This window comes from Pseudonaja textilis, chromosome Z (assembly GCF_049901715.1).
Source record: "Pseudonaja textilis isolate UNSWEBS1 chromosome Z, rPseTex1.2, whole genome shotgun sequence".
NCBI classification, from domain to species: Eukaryota; Metazoa; Chordata; class Lepidosauria; order Squamata; family Elapidae; genus Pseudonaja; species Pseudonaja textilis.
In genome coordinates, this window is record NC_142008.1 from 72,201,150 (window position 1) to 72,217,764 (window position 16,615).

At 39.8% G+C, this 16,615-nt stretch overlaps 1 protein-coding gene across 7 annotated transcripts in view; it reads left to right on the plus strand.

The window, feature by feature from the left end:
- The window catches only part of BLVRA (biliverdin reductase A), a 41,665-nt gene extending 27,950 nt beyond the window's left edge, over positions 1-13,715 (plus strand). For 5 of the 7 annotated variants that reach the window (XM_087915439.1, XM_087915438.1, XM_087915441.1 and 2 more), the window contains 2 exons: positions 332-503; positions 11,027-12,876. In XM_087915439.1, coding sequence (XP_087771565.1) covers positions 332-503; positions 11,027-11,300 — 446 coding nt within the window. In that variant the 3' untranslated portion in view covers positions 11,301-12,876. Of the gene's footprint in view, positions 1-331; positions 504-827; positions 1,634-11,026 lie in introns of those variants that run through there. The other 2 variants (XM_026702283.2, XM_087915440.1) reach the window with 2 other exon arrangements.
- Positions 13,716-16,615: the final 2,900 nt, after the last annotated feature.

The window sequence follows — 16,615 nt, forward strand, 5'->3', positions numbered from 1 at the left end:
TGCGGCAGAGCAGTTTGCCGCTCCTTAGCTGTTTGAGTCACAAAGGCTACAGTTGAAGGTAAGTATGGGCTTTTTTAAAATGTGGAGCATGTGCGCAGAATGCACAAAGCACGTGATCACCGAACCGGTTGTTATACAGTGGAATCCCACTCCTGAGAACAATTAAAAGCTTGATCTTCTGTATTCCTCAGTTATAGCTTAAAGTACTACAGTTCAGTCTGCCACTTGTATGTGTACCTCAGGTCTCATTCTTTCTAATCATTTCTAAGCTGTCTAAAGATGTTTTAAAATCTTCTCTTTTCCAGCTTTTAAGTTTTCTTTATTCCTATAGGGGGCCCATTGGATGAACGATATTCAGGATTCCCATCTTTCAGTGGCATTGCTCGCCTCACATGGTTGGTGGACCTTTTTGGAGATCTCACTGTCACTTCTGCCACAAGAGAACAACAGAAAGAAAACAATTATTTCAGAATGACAGTGCATTTTCAGACTGCAAACAAAAGGTTGGTTTTCTTAAGCACTAGAAATGTTCCTTAATCAAAATAATTTCATTCATGCTAATGGCAATACATCATTAGAGAAACAAAGTTAATTCATTCATTCATTCATTAATCCATACATTCATTCATTTGGCTTTATTAGCAGCCAAACTCTAATAGACTTTTAAATTAAGTCCAGAGAGGGCAGAGCTGATGTTGTGGCAACATGATGGATTCCTCCAGAGCTCCCAGGGGATCCATCAATATCCCGACTGCTGGTGGTCCAATCTGGACCTAAATTGTCTCAGAGGAACAATAATTGAGGAGGGAATATTCCGTTGATCCCAGGAACACCACAAAGTCCCTAGCTGATCTAGAGGAAGCCTTCCAAGCTGGCAGGAAAGGAAAGTGGCCACTGCAAGTCACTGTGAAGCTGGAACAGCTTCCAACAGGAAGAAGTACCAAAGAACTGCTGAGTGAGAACAACATTTTTTTTATACATTAAAGGAAGAGTCCCCTGGAAAGAAGAGGGTGAAGGGAAGAGCCAAAAATAGAGGTGGTGGTGGTTAATACACTCCTCTGGAAGAAAGCAGCGAGGAAAGCTTTTTCTGCTGCAAATTGGGAAAGGAAGTTACTAATCAAGAATTTGTGAATGAATGGCAACTTTGAAACTGGACTGGACTTGTTGAACTTATTGGACTAAATTAAGAAAGAGTGAGAAGTGGTATCTGGACTCCCTTTTTTCTGACTTTTTTATTCTCCTGTATTTAACTATAAATTTTGAAGAATTTAAAATAATAAGGGACTGCTACAGAAAGGAGAAAAGAGAAATAAGTACAACAGTGCCACCTAAATGCCAAAGTGAAAATAGAAGACAGAAGGGAGAAAGGGAATTACATGACCATGACAGTATGAGAAAAAAAAGAGAAAGTTACTTTATTTACAGACAGAGAGTGGAAGACTGAGAACTTTTGTTTTAAAACAGTGTAGCTCTTGGAAAATAAAAAGAAACAAACTAGCCAAAAGGAACAGAAGATCTAAACACTCCCTTTCTCTTGGACTGCTTTATTTTTTTTCCTTCCTTCCTTTCTTTTTTTTCTGAGTAACATCTGTAAGCTTGCACTGTGGAAATTATTATTGGGAAAAATAATTGATGGCTGGACTTAGAAAGCTGGTGGCCTAACATAAATTATAACTGGATATTTGGAATTTTTACTTTTTACTTTTATCTTTGTTTCTATTTTTTATATTACTATACTACTATACTACTTAGATTTTCATTTTTCTGATTTCCTTTACCACATTTCCTTTTTAAATTTTCCAAATTTTTTCTCATTTTATCTCTCTTCCTTTTTTTAATCATAACATTGTTTTACCTTAGTCCTTTTTGTATTTTTCCCTTTTTTCTAAAATTTGTTATAAACACGACTTGGATTAAGGTATAGAAAGTGGTTCCCAAACTTTTTCAGTCCACTGCCCCCTTGGTGTTCCAAACTCATCCTTGGTGCCCCCCTACCCAGAGGTGGGATTCAAATTTCTGTGGGCATGGCCTAATTTGAGGATGTGGCTTGCTGGTCATGCGACTGGGTGAGCGTGGCTTGCTAGTCACGTGACTGAGTGGGTGTGGCTTGCTGGTCACATCACTGGCTGGGTGTGGCTTGCTTGCTGAGTGTGGCTTGGTGTCACATGACCAGGTAGGCATTATTTGGTGATCGTGTGATTGGGTGGGCATGGCCAGGTGACTGGCAAACCAAATACAAGTGGCCCTCACTTAATAGCCAATTGTTTAGCAAGTGTTCTAATTTATGACTGGCCTCCCCAGAGCTATTTGACCTGTTTTTGGAGTTTTGACAGCCATGCACACACACACATACACTCCTTTCTGACCCTGCTGGAGCAGATAATTGGACTAGAATCAGCAAAGCATCTCTGATTAGATTCTAGTAATGACTAGAATCTAATCAGAGATGCTTTGCCAATTCTTGTTGATTTGTTTTATTTGTATTGCTTTATTTTATATTGCTGAATTGCATTGACATGTGTGTCCCTTCTTGTGCACAGCTCAGAAGCTTTTTTGATTCCTTGCAGCAAAATTACACAAAGAACTTTGGCTTTGCTCTACTTTTCAAACACGCCGCCACTGCCGCGTTCTAGTTGCCAGCACCGCAAGTCCACCCCATTCAGCCCGCTGCACAGGAGGGACCTGCCCAAGCAAGTCTGAGCAGAGTGGTGCACCAAGTCAATGGGGTGAGCCTGAGAGAGGGAAAGAGAGAGAGAGAAAAGAAAGAGAAAAGGGAAAGAAAGAAAAAGGGACAAAGAAAGGGGGGATGGAAGGAAGGGACAGAAAAAGAAATAAAGAAGGAGGGAGGGAGGGAGGAGAAAGATAATGAGATATCTATTCTAGTCCAATCACCTGCTCCAGCAAGGTTAGAAGGAAGTGTGTGTTTCTGTGTTCTTGTAATTTATCAGTACATTTTGGTTTTGCCTTCTTCAGAATTGGCACTGTAATACATTGAGGAAAAGTATTTTTTTAGGGTAGAGGTCTGTCCAATGGACCCTGTTTAAAGCCTCAACAAAATGTGAGAGCTTCCTGATAGTCTTGACCATGTTTCATCCACAAAACCTTTAATAGAAGCCAAAGAATGAGATCTTGATGTGGAGGGAGGGAGGGAGCGCTGGCCCCGCAGGCACATCAGGAAAGTAGAGCAAAGCCAGTCTGGGAGGGAGGGAGGTAGGGAAGGAGAGAGAGAGAGAGAGAGAGAGACCTGATGCATCAGATTGAAATGAGTTTAGAGGCCCTTTTCCACATTGAAACATCTTTGCTAGCATCTTTTCCAGCACATTGAAACATCTTTGGTTTCTATTAAGCAATATGGACTGACAGCAGGGAACAGAGGAGCGGACGGAGAGAGGCTGGGCCAGCCAGGGGCCCGTTTTACCAGGCCTTCAAACTACTGGGAATGGTAACCAGTTCTTGCAAACTGGTAGAATCCAACCCCTGAATTGTGCCCTGTGAAGGGCCCATCTCCAGCACCCCCACCACCTCTTAGTGCCTTGCTGCCAACCCTCTTGCCTCTTAGCGCCTCCCTAAGGCATCCTACCACCCCCACAGGTATAGAAGAACCTGAAGAAAAGAATCTGGACAGGGACTGATTCTCAACTGCAACCTTTCTTTAGATTATAATTGATTTTCATCTTATAACTCTACAAGGACTATAAAAAGACTTACAAAATTAAATATCTCAAAATGAAGAAAACAACATCTGTGCCATCCTCTGCCTCCTCTTCAACTGCTTCTAGTCCCTCTGGATAGAGAGCTCTGATGCCATGCTACAACAGGAAAAGGCAGTCTCATTGCAAGCAGAGATTAAAATGATTTTACAAGCTCTCCAAGAACAAATAGAAAGAGTGGAAGAGAAAGTAGAGAATGTGGAAGAAAAGGTTGAGACTGTCCAGCAATTGATGATGAAAAATGAAGAACGTTAGCAAAAAAAAAATAGAGGAGAGAACAGAAATAACAGAAAAAAGAGTAGGAGAGATTGATTATAGATTGACATTAACTGATCAGAGTAAAGAGAAAATAATAATTTCATTGGAAATGGATTGTGCTGACTATTATTTAAGATTTCAGAATATAGAGGAAGAAAAGGGAGAAAATCTAGCAAAGATAATGGCATACTTGTTGGCAGGGGCTTTGGAGATGACTAAAGAAAAAGCGATGACAGATATAGATGAAATATTTAGAGTTCAGATGAGATATGCACTGAGAAATAAGTTGCCAAGAGAGGTATATGTGAGATTCACAAAGAAAGCTATAAGAACAGAAATCCTACAGGAAGCAAGAGACGATTCATTGAAATACAAAGGGAAAGGAATAATAGTCTTGAAGCAAATCCCAAGAAGATTTAAGGAAGAAATATTAATTTGCGACAAAGTCTTAATCAAAAGAGGAGTTAATTTTAGATCACTGATACCAGAGGGAATAATGGTGACTTGGCAGGAACAAAGACACAGGCTAGACTCAATAGAAAAAAGTGGAGCAATTTTATGACCATTATTTCAGAGAGCAAGAGGGAGAGAGAATGATGGAGATTAGAGTCAAGAATAAGCTGCAGGAGAAAGGGATGGACAACAAAAAGGAGAGGAAAGAGAACAAGAATGACAAGAGAAGAACTAAAACCAAAGGAAGCAAGAGAATAACAGCAACAAGAGCAACAAAACCTTATTATAAATAAAGACACAGAAGAAGAATATCAATCAACATAAATGGACTGAATTTAGCAATAAAAAGAAAAAGGATTTTCAATAGAGAAATTGAAATTGGATATAATTGCTTACAAGAGGTACAGATCAAAAAACAACATAATAGAGTATTGCACTATTCTAAAAACAGGAAGCTATACACCTCCCTGTCACAACAAAGCAAAAGAGGAGTAGCATTATATATTAAAGATACAATAAAAACAAAAAAAATCTTTTTAGATGAAGACGGAAGGGTGCTAATGGTGGAAATAACGATGAACTGTAAACAGATATTACTAGTGGAAATATATCCACCAAGTGAGAATCAAGAAGACTTTTATGACAAACTTCATAAGAAAATAATGGAATTGGAGTATGAAAATATATGCATTTTAGGAGATTTCAACGCAATAGTAGATATGGAATTGGACTATAAAACACAAAAGGCAAATACCGTGTTTCTCCAACAATACGCCCCCTATAGGAAGACCCAGAATGTTTTTTAGGCATGAGATGAAATTAAGCCCTTCCCTCAAAATTTAGGCCTATTTTAAAACATCGAAATGGGAGGAAGGGCAGGGCGTGGACTTGCCATTAGGAGTGCCGCAGGCAGCTATGCCTCGCCACCAGCCGCTCCTAACGGCCGATCATGGCGGACCGCAGAGAGCTCCCTACCCCAGCCAAATGTCTTTGCTTCAGATCTGGGTATGGTGCTGGCTGCAGGCCAGGTCAGCGGGCGGGCAGCGGCAGCGTGGATGTCGGCCTCGGTGGCAGTGGGACATTTTGTGCCACTTCTGCCATCGTTGCTTTCGCTTCTACCCTTGCCGCAGCTTATGCCGTGTTCAGAGTGCCGCCATTGGGCAAGACGCAGAAGCCAGAGTCCCTGCTGGACATCGCAGTGGGGCAGTAGTGGAGAAGTGGCCCTTCCAGCAGGTGGAGAAATAGTTTGAGCGCATTCCTTGTTTGAGCGCATTCCTCCATTGGCAGCATTTCAGCTGCTTCTTGGGTGGGGGAGCCACCCCTGTAGCTTCCACGGTTCCCACCGGCAGTGGCACCTCTCTTGCCAGTGCCATCTCCAACAACAGTGGCAGCAGCAGCAGGACAGACCCCGCTGCCGACGAGAACTGCCTGCCATCCCGCAGGGGCATCCCTTTGCTTGACAGCGGCTGCGTCGATGTCCTGCAAGTCAGCGAGTCATTCAGGCTTCAATGGGTGGAAGCGGCAGCAGGAGGGTGATGTCATTATTTCTTTCTCCCCCATGCCTCACTTTGCTTCCCGCCCCAGAGCTTCGGGTCATGGTCTTGTCCCCTGTATGCTCGGGTGCTCTCCTCTTGTTCCAGCCACACACACCCCGTGGACCTTTCCCCCGCTCTTTTAAGTTTTCTTTATTCTCATTCCCTCCGTCAGTTCCCTAAGAATACAGACTGGCTGGGCAGCTTCCACCCCCTCCCCTGGTAGTTTTTAAAAGGGAACCATCTATCCAATTTGCTCTTTGAGCAGAGGCAAACCTTCCCATCCAAACATAAGAGAAAGGGAATCATCCTACAAACCACGCCACAGACTACAGAAGCTGTCTGTGCAGAAGCCAAAACTATTACCCTCACCCTTGCACTGTCTGAACAAGAGATGCCAAAATACCCCACCAACCACACAAGGGAGAGCTGAAGGTGAATTCAAACACCTGTCAGTGGCCAAGCTGCAAGCAAAACCTTGAGAAGAAGGTAGGAGAAAGGTGGGATGTTTAGCTTGCAGTTTTACGGAAAGCAATCTCCCCCTCGAAGCATACCTTCCCCCCTGACGATGCTAGTGGATGGCAAGGGGCACAAAGATCCCCCTGATCTCTCTTTGAAATCAGTTGAGCAATTGAGTAAACTGTGAGTTCCCTTAATTGGGAGCCTAAGTGGAGGGGCCCGGAACTGCCCATTGCAGGTGGTAGGTGGAATCAGCTTCTTTAGCGACCCTCCTGCGACCAATTCTGTCCAAGTGATTGCAGTGGGAAACTGGGGGCGAGGGGAATAGGGCTATCTGAGGGGACAAAGAAGAGCAGCTGGCTCAGGAAGCAGAAATGCAGCAGGAATCTTGAGATCATCTGATATTTACTCTGACAACGGTATAAGTAAGTGATTGAGCTTGCAGTTGGGAACCTGATGTATAGCCATGAGGCTGTTTCTATCAGCTGATAGAAGTGGCTGGTGACTCTGGCCTTGGGGTGCTTCTATCAGCTAATAGAAATGGCCTCGTGGTGAGGCGTGGCTGCCGGCAGGGCACTCCATGAGGCCACTTCTATTGGCCAAAAGAAGTGGCTGGTGACTCTGGCCTCGGGGCGCTTCTATCAGCTGATAGAAGTGGCCTCATGGCGACACATGGCTGCTCACAGGGTGCTCTACGAGGCCACTTCTATCAGCAGATAGAAGCGGTTGGTGACTCTGCCCTCAAGGCACTTCTATTGGAAGATAGAAGCAGCCTCGTGGCAAGGTGAGTTGCATTGGGCACTCTAGGTGGGGGTGCACATGGGGTGAGGAGGGCTGGCTGGTGGTTGCAGCACTTTTTCAACTTGTGCTGAACTGGCTGTGCAGGCCCAGAGTACACCAGTCAAGAAGCTACCCACCCTCTCCATTCCACTGTTTGTCTTTGCCCAAAGCCTTGAAAGGGCAGGTGGCTGCACAGTGTGTCCAGAAGGCTGGATTGTATGTTTTCCCCATGCCTCTGCCTTTGCCTGTTGCTTGGGGGGCCGGGCTGGCGGCTGCAGTGCTTGGACTCACCTGTGCTATATGGGCTATCCAAGTGTGCCGGCCATTGGCTGGCAGGTTGCAGCTGCTGCCAGACACGGTCAGCCCTTGCACACTCAGCACCTCCTGTGCTGGCCATGCCCACCCCACCCCAAAGGACTCACAATCTTAACAGGGCTTACTTTGGGGTAGGCCTTATATTACAAGCATTCTGAAAAAATCATGCTAGGGATTATTTTCTGGTTGGATCTTATTTTCAGGGAAAGTAAGTCATATTTCTCCTTTACTTGTAATATTTAGTTCCTTCTGGTTTCATTTAATGTCTAACCTTTAAAGTCCCATCCTATCATTTTTGTAAAGAATTCAAAATAAAAGTATTTTCCCAAGGGAAGGATTCTATAATTAATTATTTTTAATATACTTATTTTTTTATCATCAAAAATTAAATATGAAAGAAATAAAGGAGAGAGAGAGAGAGAGAGAAACATCCAACATTAACCACAAAAAGAAAAAAAAGCCTTGTGTACAACTCTCCCCAAATATCAATTTTATATAAATATATTTTTAAAAATCCACCCCAGCTGAATGCTGAAAAATACATCAAAAAACAAATATGTTCTCCTATAATTAATTGTAAACTTATTTCAAATCTATCTGGATCCTTAGTTCTGCCTTGCAGTACAATGGGTGGCAAATAAATTTAATAAATAAATGTCTATTTGTAACTTTTCAAACTGAAAGTTTTAATCAACCTTTTGTTGTTTGTTTCAAAAACAATTATATTTAAGTTCTTAAACCTTTTCTTTAAGTATTTAAAACTTCTTTCACTAAGGATTCAAGAAAACAGATCTGTATTTTCAAATATGTTAAATCAAATGTTTCCTAATAACTGAAAAGTAGTTAGCCAATTTTTCAAAGGATTAGAAAAGGAAATATAGAAGTTGAATGTCCTTTTGATGGCCCAGACCATGGTTTAAGCTAGATAGCTATTCCGTCAACACCCAGTGCTCTAAATCAACTGAAGACAGTTATCTTGCAGCCTCATCACAAGATACAACAGTCTGGAGCATATGTTGACAATGCCAAATCCTCTCCTTATCCAGAGAGGAGTTATGAAGAGCAGGTCTACTGTTCATCATAGTCTTCAGTTCACCATTTGTCTGCAAATGTCAACTCCATCAACCAATCAAGAAATAACAACATAGCCAACCAGCCCGCTTACAACAGAGCGAGCACACCACACCTTCCCACCAGTATTTATAGAGAGACAGCAGCTCTGATCACGCTTTGCTCACACAAGCATGAAGCCAAAAGCACCAGCCTGAAAATGGTGAGGGGCACCTCATCGAAACGTCGCCAAGATACTCTCAATCTTACACAGGAAAAGACCCAAACACGCCAAAACCTGCATACCTATACTCGTGAAAATCTATGAAAACATATATGTATATGTATATTTGTTTTCTTAAGTTTTGGCGGGTATTTATATGTATGGACACAAACAGACACCCCCCCCGATACCTCCAGCCCAAACACACCCCAGCTAGCCACCCAGATGAAACCTAGCTTCCTAAGAACAATAGCTGGCCATTCACCTGAAGCCAAGCCATGCTGAAAGCCCCCAATACACAAAACACAATGTTGCTAGCCAATCAAGATTTTTAAAAAATGCTACAAAACAGACAGAAGACATTAGAAACACCAATCAAGCAGAACACAACAAACTCCAAGACGACAAAAAAGACCAAGACTCCCAACCAATCAGGATGAAAAAAAAAAACATTCTAACAAAGCACGAGGCTAGCACCAAATTTAAAAGAGAAACGGCTGCAAAAGCCTAACACACAAGACTAAGATGAACTCAATACATAACAAGCCTGATAATGGCAGATGAGATTCTGCTGAAACGTCGCTATAACTTTAAAAGCACAACTATAAAGATGTGGGAAAATACCCGAACAAAGCTAAATACCATAAATACATACATACATACATAACATACATACATACATACAAATAAGCCATTCATCACACACACACACACACACACACACACAAAGCAGAGGGTTGAATATTGCAGGATCATCTTGGACAACAATATCTGTGTTGTCTTTGTAGACCCTACAGAGATCTATGCAAACAACTTCTGAATATCATACTAGCCTCTTAACTTTTGGTTGACATATATTGCTCCAGATCTATTCTGTTCCTTGGCAGTTTCCTACTGGCATTGTTCCAATGACATCATCCAGTTGCTGAATATTTGGCAGCTCTTACTTGTGGCTATTTTAACTGTGACAGAAGCCTAGATTTTAACATCTAACATGAGTATCTGATAAACATAAAAGCATTGTTAATATATTCCTGACCAAATACATGAAAATCCTTTTAGTGAGGGCACTGCAAAATGCAAAAATGGAAAGATTAAAATAATCAGCATAGAGAATGGCTGATGAGAATGACAGAATTAGCAGTGATGACAAAATTGACTTGTTTAATTAAAGACAATAACTATATTTATTACTGACTGTTAAAAAAATCAAGAGACACTCCTATCCTTCCCTTCCCTTTTCTCCCTTCCCTTCCCTTTCTTTTCCTCCTCTCCCATTTTTATTTTTCTTCAATTACTTATTTTTTTTCTCTCCTTTGCTTATTTTTCTCTTTCAAAATTTGTATGGTTTTTATTCTTTTAAAATATTTATTATATATATATATATATTTAAATAAAATATATATATACCCATGAAATACCCATGAAATTTCATCATAGGGTGTTTTGTCATAAACCTGCTGTGATGAGATGTCCCCTTTTCAAAATGTATGTTATCATTGTGCCTTATTTTCTCTATTTCCTAATAAAACATTCACAAGCTATAGTCTTTCAAACCAGTTCACAAAAAAAGATTGCAATCCCAACATCTCTTGATTCCAATATACAAAAATGACTGTTTTGTTGTATTTTTCAAGCTTCACTAGTAGATTCTATGCCATCTTTTTTTAATCTGCTTTCTGGCCCCTGGGTTCCAACTATTCAAGCTTACTAATCACTGTGACATGATTTCATGATTTTGATTTTAGTTTGAGCAACAGTGACCAGCACATGATTCCCACTGACATAACTGTACCAATTTGTTAATAACTTTTATTTTAAAATCAGTAATTTGTAGAATATCTTTAGTATATAATACTTGGCAAATGCATTATGGAGTATACTCCTACCCATTCAAGGCTATAGTATCTGAGTCTTTTTTCTCCCCTCCTGTTGTCGAAATATTAGTTGATACAAAGAAGGTCTATTTCTATTGAAATCACACAAAGCACATAACTAAACATAAAGGCAATGAACCATAGCAGTTCTGTATATTAAAACAGTACAAATGACAAATCAAGCAATGAATCTGCTAAAATACTGCTAAATGGCAATTATTTATATAGAGTTCAAAAACTTGGACTAATTAATGTTCACAATTTTGCCATCTTTGTGGCACTAAAATAAATGCTTTTCTTTTAAATAGTTCTTAGGAATGTTTTATTTCTTCCTTTAAAAAAAAAAAAACTCTTTCTGCTTTAACTAAGGCCTCTGACTTGGATTGAAGAAAGGGGTCCAGGAATGAAACGGGATAAGAAGATTAACTTCTGTTTCAAAAATGGATGCTTGGAATGTCTTCCTGAGGCTCCACGTTCACCAGTTGGCCTTTTCATGCAAGACCTGATTATCTTTGCCAAAAAACTTTTGGGACAGATCCCCAAAGAGGAACTGACAGCTGAGAAAAAGCGGATTCTGCTGTGCCTCAGTCTTGCTGAGGAGATTCAAATGCACTGTGAACCGCCATCTACATTCTATTCTTGAAAAGTGTGTGAAACTACAGCAATCACCATTTTAAACTGTTTCCTGCAATCCCTTTTTAAAATGTTCTTCCAATGTGCCATCTTCTCTAGTCTATTAAGCAATATTTTTTTCTAACAAAACCAGGTTCAATTTAATCTGGCAACACAGGGAGTATATATATATGTCTTGCCTTACTGCAAAGAAACTTTCTAATCAAAAGCTAGCAAACAAACTGCCTGCATGTCTTCTAGAGAAGCAATAGCAAAAGAATGTCATTTTTTCCACAATATATATTGTTGGGGAGAAAAGAATCTTTCTCAGCAACAAAGTATTTCTCTGAAACACTTTAAATTCTATATTTAAGCCTTTATGTATATCACTTAAATGTTTACACAAACATTTATTAGTGTGTTAAATAGCTTTAAGTTTATTTTTGGCCTCTGTGCAGTTTAAGTTGCTCTTTAACCCCAGGTGCATGAAACATTGAAAATAGTGCCCTTTCTTAAGTTCATCTCTGTTTAGCCCAAGACTACAACTTAGCTTTTACAGGATAGAAAACTATATTGAAGGAATAGTGAGTGGAGGAAAATTTCTGAATGGGAAGGTGATTTTTTTGTTTTTTTTTAAATTTGGCAAATATTTATGTATCATTTAACATAATATTGTGTGAATTATGAATTAGTTAATAAACATTATTTTTAAAAAATTGGTCTTAGTATATTACCAACCCATTGAGCTTTACCTTGAGAAACTGAAATCCCTATGAATGAAGAATAGTAATTACTCTTCCATTTTTTTCAGAGTGCATTTGTTTGTGGAATGGTGATGTATGCTTCAGGTTTGACATTGTACAAAAAAAATTAGATGTTACACTAAGTATGTTATATTAAAGTAACAAGTGAGATGTCCACATGTTGATATAGCCACTTTTACTCCTGCAATTAATTCTGCCTGAGCTTGAGACAATTTTTATAAGAAATGAAGGAATTAATAGTTACATCACTATCTGAAGCTTGCTATGTCTATAGTTACTAAAACAAAAAACTGTATTTCTATTAGGCCCAATGTTTAATAGTCTTTTTTAATCTTTGCTCTTTCCCACTTCGATCAAGAATTCATTTTTCTTTCTAAAAAATCAAGTATGCATATATGAAATGCCATTCTATATTTTAATCCACTTCAATATAATCATTTTTAAAAAATATGAATCTCTAAAGCTGATACCTTAGTAGCAGATTTGGCTTATTAGCTTCATCCTGTATGCTAAACAATCTCTTAGATTATTTGTTACAGATAAATACCACTGCAGTTTCCCCTTGCTATCTTGCCATCAGACTTGACCTGAAGGATTACTTAGTGAAGAATATGGGGTCAATGAATTTCCATACAAATTGGATTTTTATGTTTGGCTGGGACTTGCATTGTCAGCAGTAACATCCTCCTCCTCCTCCTCCTCCTCCCCCTCCATAATAAAATTGTTCTGTAAGAATCAGACAGAATTTATAAAAAGTCATAATTTGTAATTACTTCAGATCACTTCAGGTTTAACTACAGCAGGAGTAAGTAATTAGATAGCAAAACAAACATTGACTTTTCATTGTCTCCTATCAGAATATCTTTGGCAAAGAAGTGCAATTTCTTCTTGATTTCATCTATCTGGGAATGGGTATCATTTCTCGCTCCACCTAATAGTTTGGCAGTAATAATTTTTGTCTTTATGATATCTTCCCAATACATTTCCCAATCTGATACTCTACAAATTATTTAGGTCTGTAATTCTGAAAATTCCCAACCAGCATAGAGAAAAGTTTGTATCAACATACATGGAAGGTGTATGTTTGAAGAAAGCTAATTGAGAAAATGTACTTCTGCAAAAAGGCTAACGTTTTCTATGACCAGAATGTTCATTTTGATAAATAATTTTAGAGGAGGTATTGTTTACTGCAGTAGATCCCAACCTTTGTGGCTTGGAGACTTGGATAGCGGGGAGAGAGGAATTGGGCCATGTGAGTGACGGGCCAGCATGCACATGCACGCAGCTCAATTCAAGTTGAACTGCGTGTGCATTCACAGGTGCATTGGCCCATCGCTCATGCAGCCCAGTTCTGAATAAGCCACAGCCTGGTAGTGGGCTGTGGCCTGGGGGTTGGGGACCCTTGGTTTACTGGATATCATCAGTAGATCAGATCTGCATTATTAATATTCAAGATGTAGAATTTTTGAATCAACAATGTTTATGTGTGGGTGTTTGTGGGTGTGTTTATGTTTGTATATATAAGAAATTCATCTACATTCCTACATTTTCACACTACAAGTAGGTAAAAGTTTCAGAAAGGCAAAAAAAAAAAGAAACCCTTAAGTCATAAATATTAAGAAGCAAAAATAATCTCAGACCAATTCAGTATGATTAGGAATCACAGAATGTTGGATATCTTTTATAGAAGAAACAAAATGTGGGATAAGAGGATGGAACAGAAATGCTGAAATGAAATTGTTTGGATCCTTGAATAAGAATGTTCACAGAGCAAAATTTATTTGTCCAGATACATTTATTTAGTTGTCTTCAACATAATTGTTGATCAAAACACATTTAAAACTGTACCTACAAGTAATTTAGAAGAGTAACATTACTTAGAGTGAATTCAAGGCAATAATGTCAACCATAAATTTAAATTTGCATTTTATTGTCTTCCATATTAATTTTGCAGCAAAATAAACATTTTTCCATGGAAAAGGAATATATTTTCACTTTGAAAAATATATATATAAATCCTTTTTTTCCGGAAATTGGAATAAAGCCTTTTGCCCTTTTAGACATCCTTTAAAGACAGATGCTTTTTGAAAACAAATATTGTGGTACCAGGGCTGAGTCCTGGAAAAAAGAATAAAAGAAGTTGATATTCACTAAGTTTTAAGTTGGAGCTTGGTTTAAAAAAAGAAAGAGAAAGAGCTGCAGTCATGGAAACACAACCATCTGGTCATAACCAACACACATTGCTTCCAGCAAGGTCTCCTTCTGCTTACTATGCTACATAGCCCCTCCCAGTGCAGCCCATTAAGAGGGGCAAGGCCTTTCTCCCATCAATCTGGCAGATCTCTGCATTTTTGCCCTATGTACTCTAGCATCTATCAAAAACCAGTAGCTCCTCCCCTTTTTTCTCTCCCCAGCCAAGGCATGTTCAGCAATTCAGGGTCAGCAATACCAGACGTGCCAGGTATGTTCTCATTCTCCATTGAGGCCTCTAAGGAAGATGTGGATGAGCTATCATCCACAGGAGACATCACACTTGTTCCTTTATGAACCATTGCAGTGCGGATGGTACAAATCAAGAAAATAAATGTTCTTTTATTCCACCTTTTTCTGTAGCTCTGTGCAAACTGTGGAATAACTGGTAATTCAACCTCGAAATACGAAGTAACAACACTTGAATGTCGGAACTTAAGCATGTTTTAAAACAGAAAGAAAGGAAGGGAAGCTCTGCAAGGGCTGGGAAATGAAAAGAGGGCCTATTCCACAGAGTTGGTTAAATACCAGTAGTCCTCAACCTACAACACTTCACCTGGCGACTGTTCAAAGTTACAACATGTCTGTTGTGACAAGAAGTGACTTATGACTGTTTTTCAACTTACGACTGTTAAGCATCCCTATGGGTCACATGATAACATTCAAATGCTTAGCAGCTGACTCACATTTGTGATGGTTGTAGTATGCCAGGGTCATGTGATCACCTTTTGTGATCCTCTGACAAGGAAAGTCAATGCGGAAACCAGATTCACTTAACAACTGTATTACTAACTTAAGAACTGCAATGATTCACTTAACAACTGTGGCAAGAAAGATTGTAAAATAAGGCAAAACTCACTTAACAAATGTCTCACTTAAAAACATAAGTTTTGGGTTCAATTGTGGTCATAAGTGGAGGACTACCTGTAATTGTCCAAAAGCAAAACACTGGCAAATATAAACATTGAAAGGAGCAGGAACATCTCAGATTGAAAATAGTATTTACAACTACCGTATTTCCCCAGCCCATTCCATGCCTTCTTCCCAGTGCCAACACATCCAAACTTCACTGTCACATCTATAATCAGTAATCTGCATCTTGCATCCAGGGGAGGTTCATCAGAGTGAATCATCAGCATCCAACAAATCTAATCTGGAATGTTGCCGATGGAGAGGTAGGTGGTATGGAGTAAAGTGAAGCAGAAATTTCCCAGTAAGGAGGGAGCACATTCCAAGGAGGAAGCCAATACAGCCTAGAGCATGAAAAGAGATAGAGGTATATATAATGTAATCTATGGTTCCTTTCAAATTATATTATTATGGTTTATCACACAGTCAGTCAAATGTTTAGATTTGAAATTTTTATTCACCTATTGAATACTTTCCAAGTATCTGGGATAGGCAAATATTGATGTTAAAGATATGTCACAGGATGGAAGCTGTTCTGAATAAAGCTGTTTTTTGCAATTGACTGGTGGTGAATTTGTCAGTGCCAGTGGTGTTCAAGAGGTGCTACAGGTGTTTTGGGATTGCTTGTACCCAAGACACTTATAACTGTAGATACTACCTTTGCTTTCTTTCACCATAGTCTGGGTGTCGGCAATCCATGGCTCCAGAGCTGCATGTGGCTCTTTCACCCCTCTGCTGCAACTCCCTGTAGCCAGGGGTGGGATTCTACCAGTTTTCACCTATTTGCTAGAACCGGTTGTTAATATTCTAAGCAATTTGGAGAACCAGTTGTTAGAAGAAATTACTGACCTAATCCTGTAAGGAAGGCAGGAAGGAAACATTCTGGTGTTGCTTACAGAAACTGCCTCTCTGTTAACCCTTATTACATTCTTGGCAGGACTAGACTTCCTGTCTCAGGAACTTCTCTGGAATTTTTTTCCCCCTCCTTTGCTGGTACTTTGCTTGTGTGGAGTGACCATTCAAAGTTACAATGGCACTGAAAAAAGTGACTTATGGCTATTTTCACACTTACGACTGGTGCAGCATCCCCACAGTCATGAGAGACCAGGTGAGGAGATGTGAGTGATATTGAGTTGACCACGCCTAGCCAATAACATGACCACCAAGCCATGCCCACCAACTTAGCCACATCCACAGAACTGATTGTTAAAAAATTTGAATCCCACCCCTGCCTGTAGCCCTGTTGCAGCAAAGGGATGAAAGAGCTATTGCTCTGTTGTGGCAAGGGTGACAGCTGGAGTCTTAGTGTGGGAGTGAAGCATCCCTGTACTTGCCTTTGCATAGCAACAGGATTCTGTCTTCATCATGGTACATTTGCTATTGCCACCAGTAAAGAGGGCTGGGAGAGAATGGCAGAGGCTGA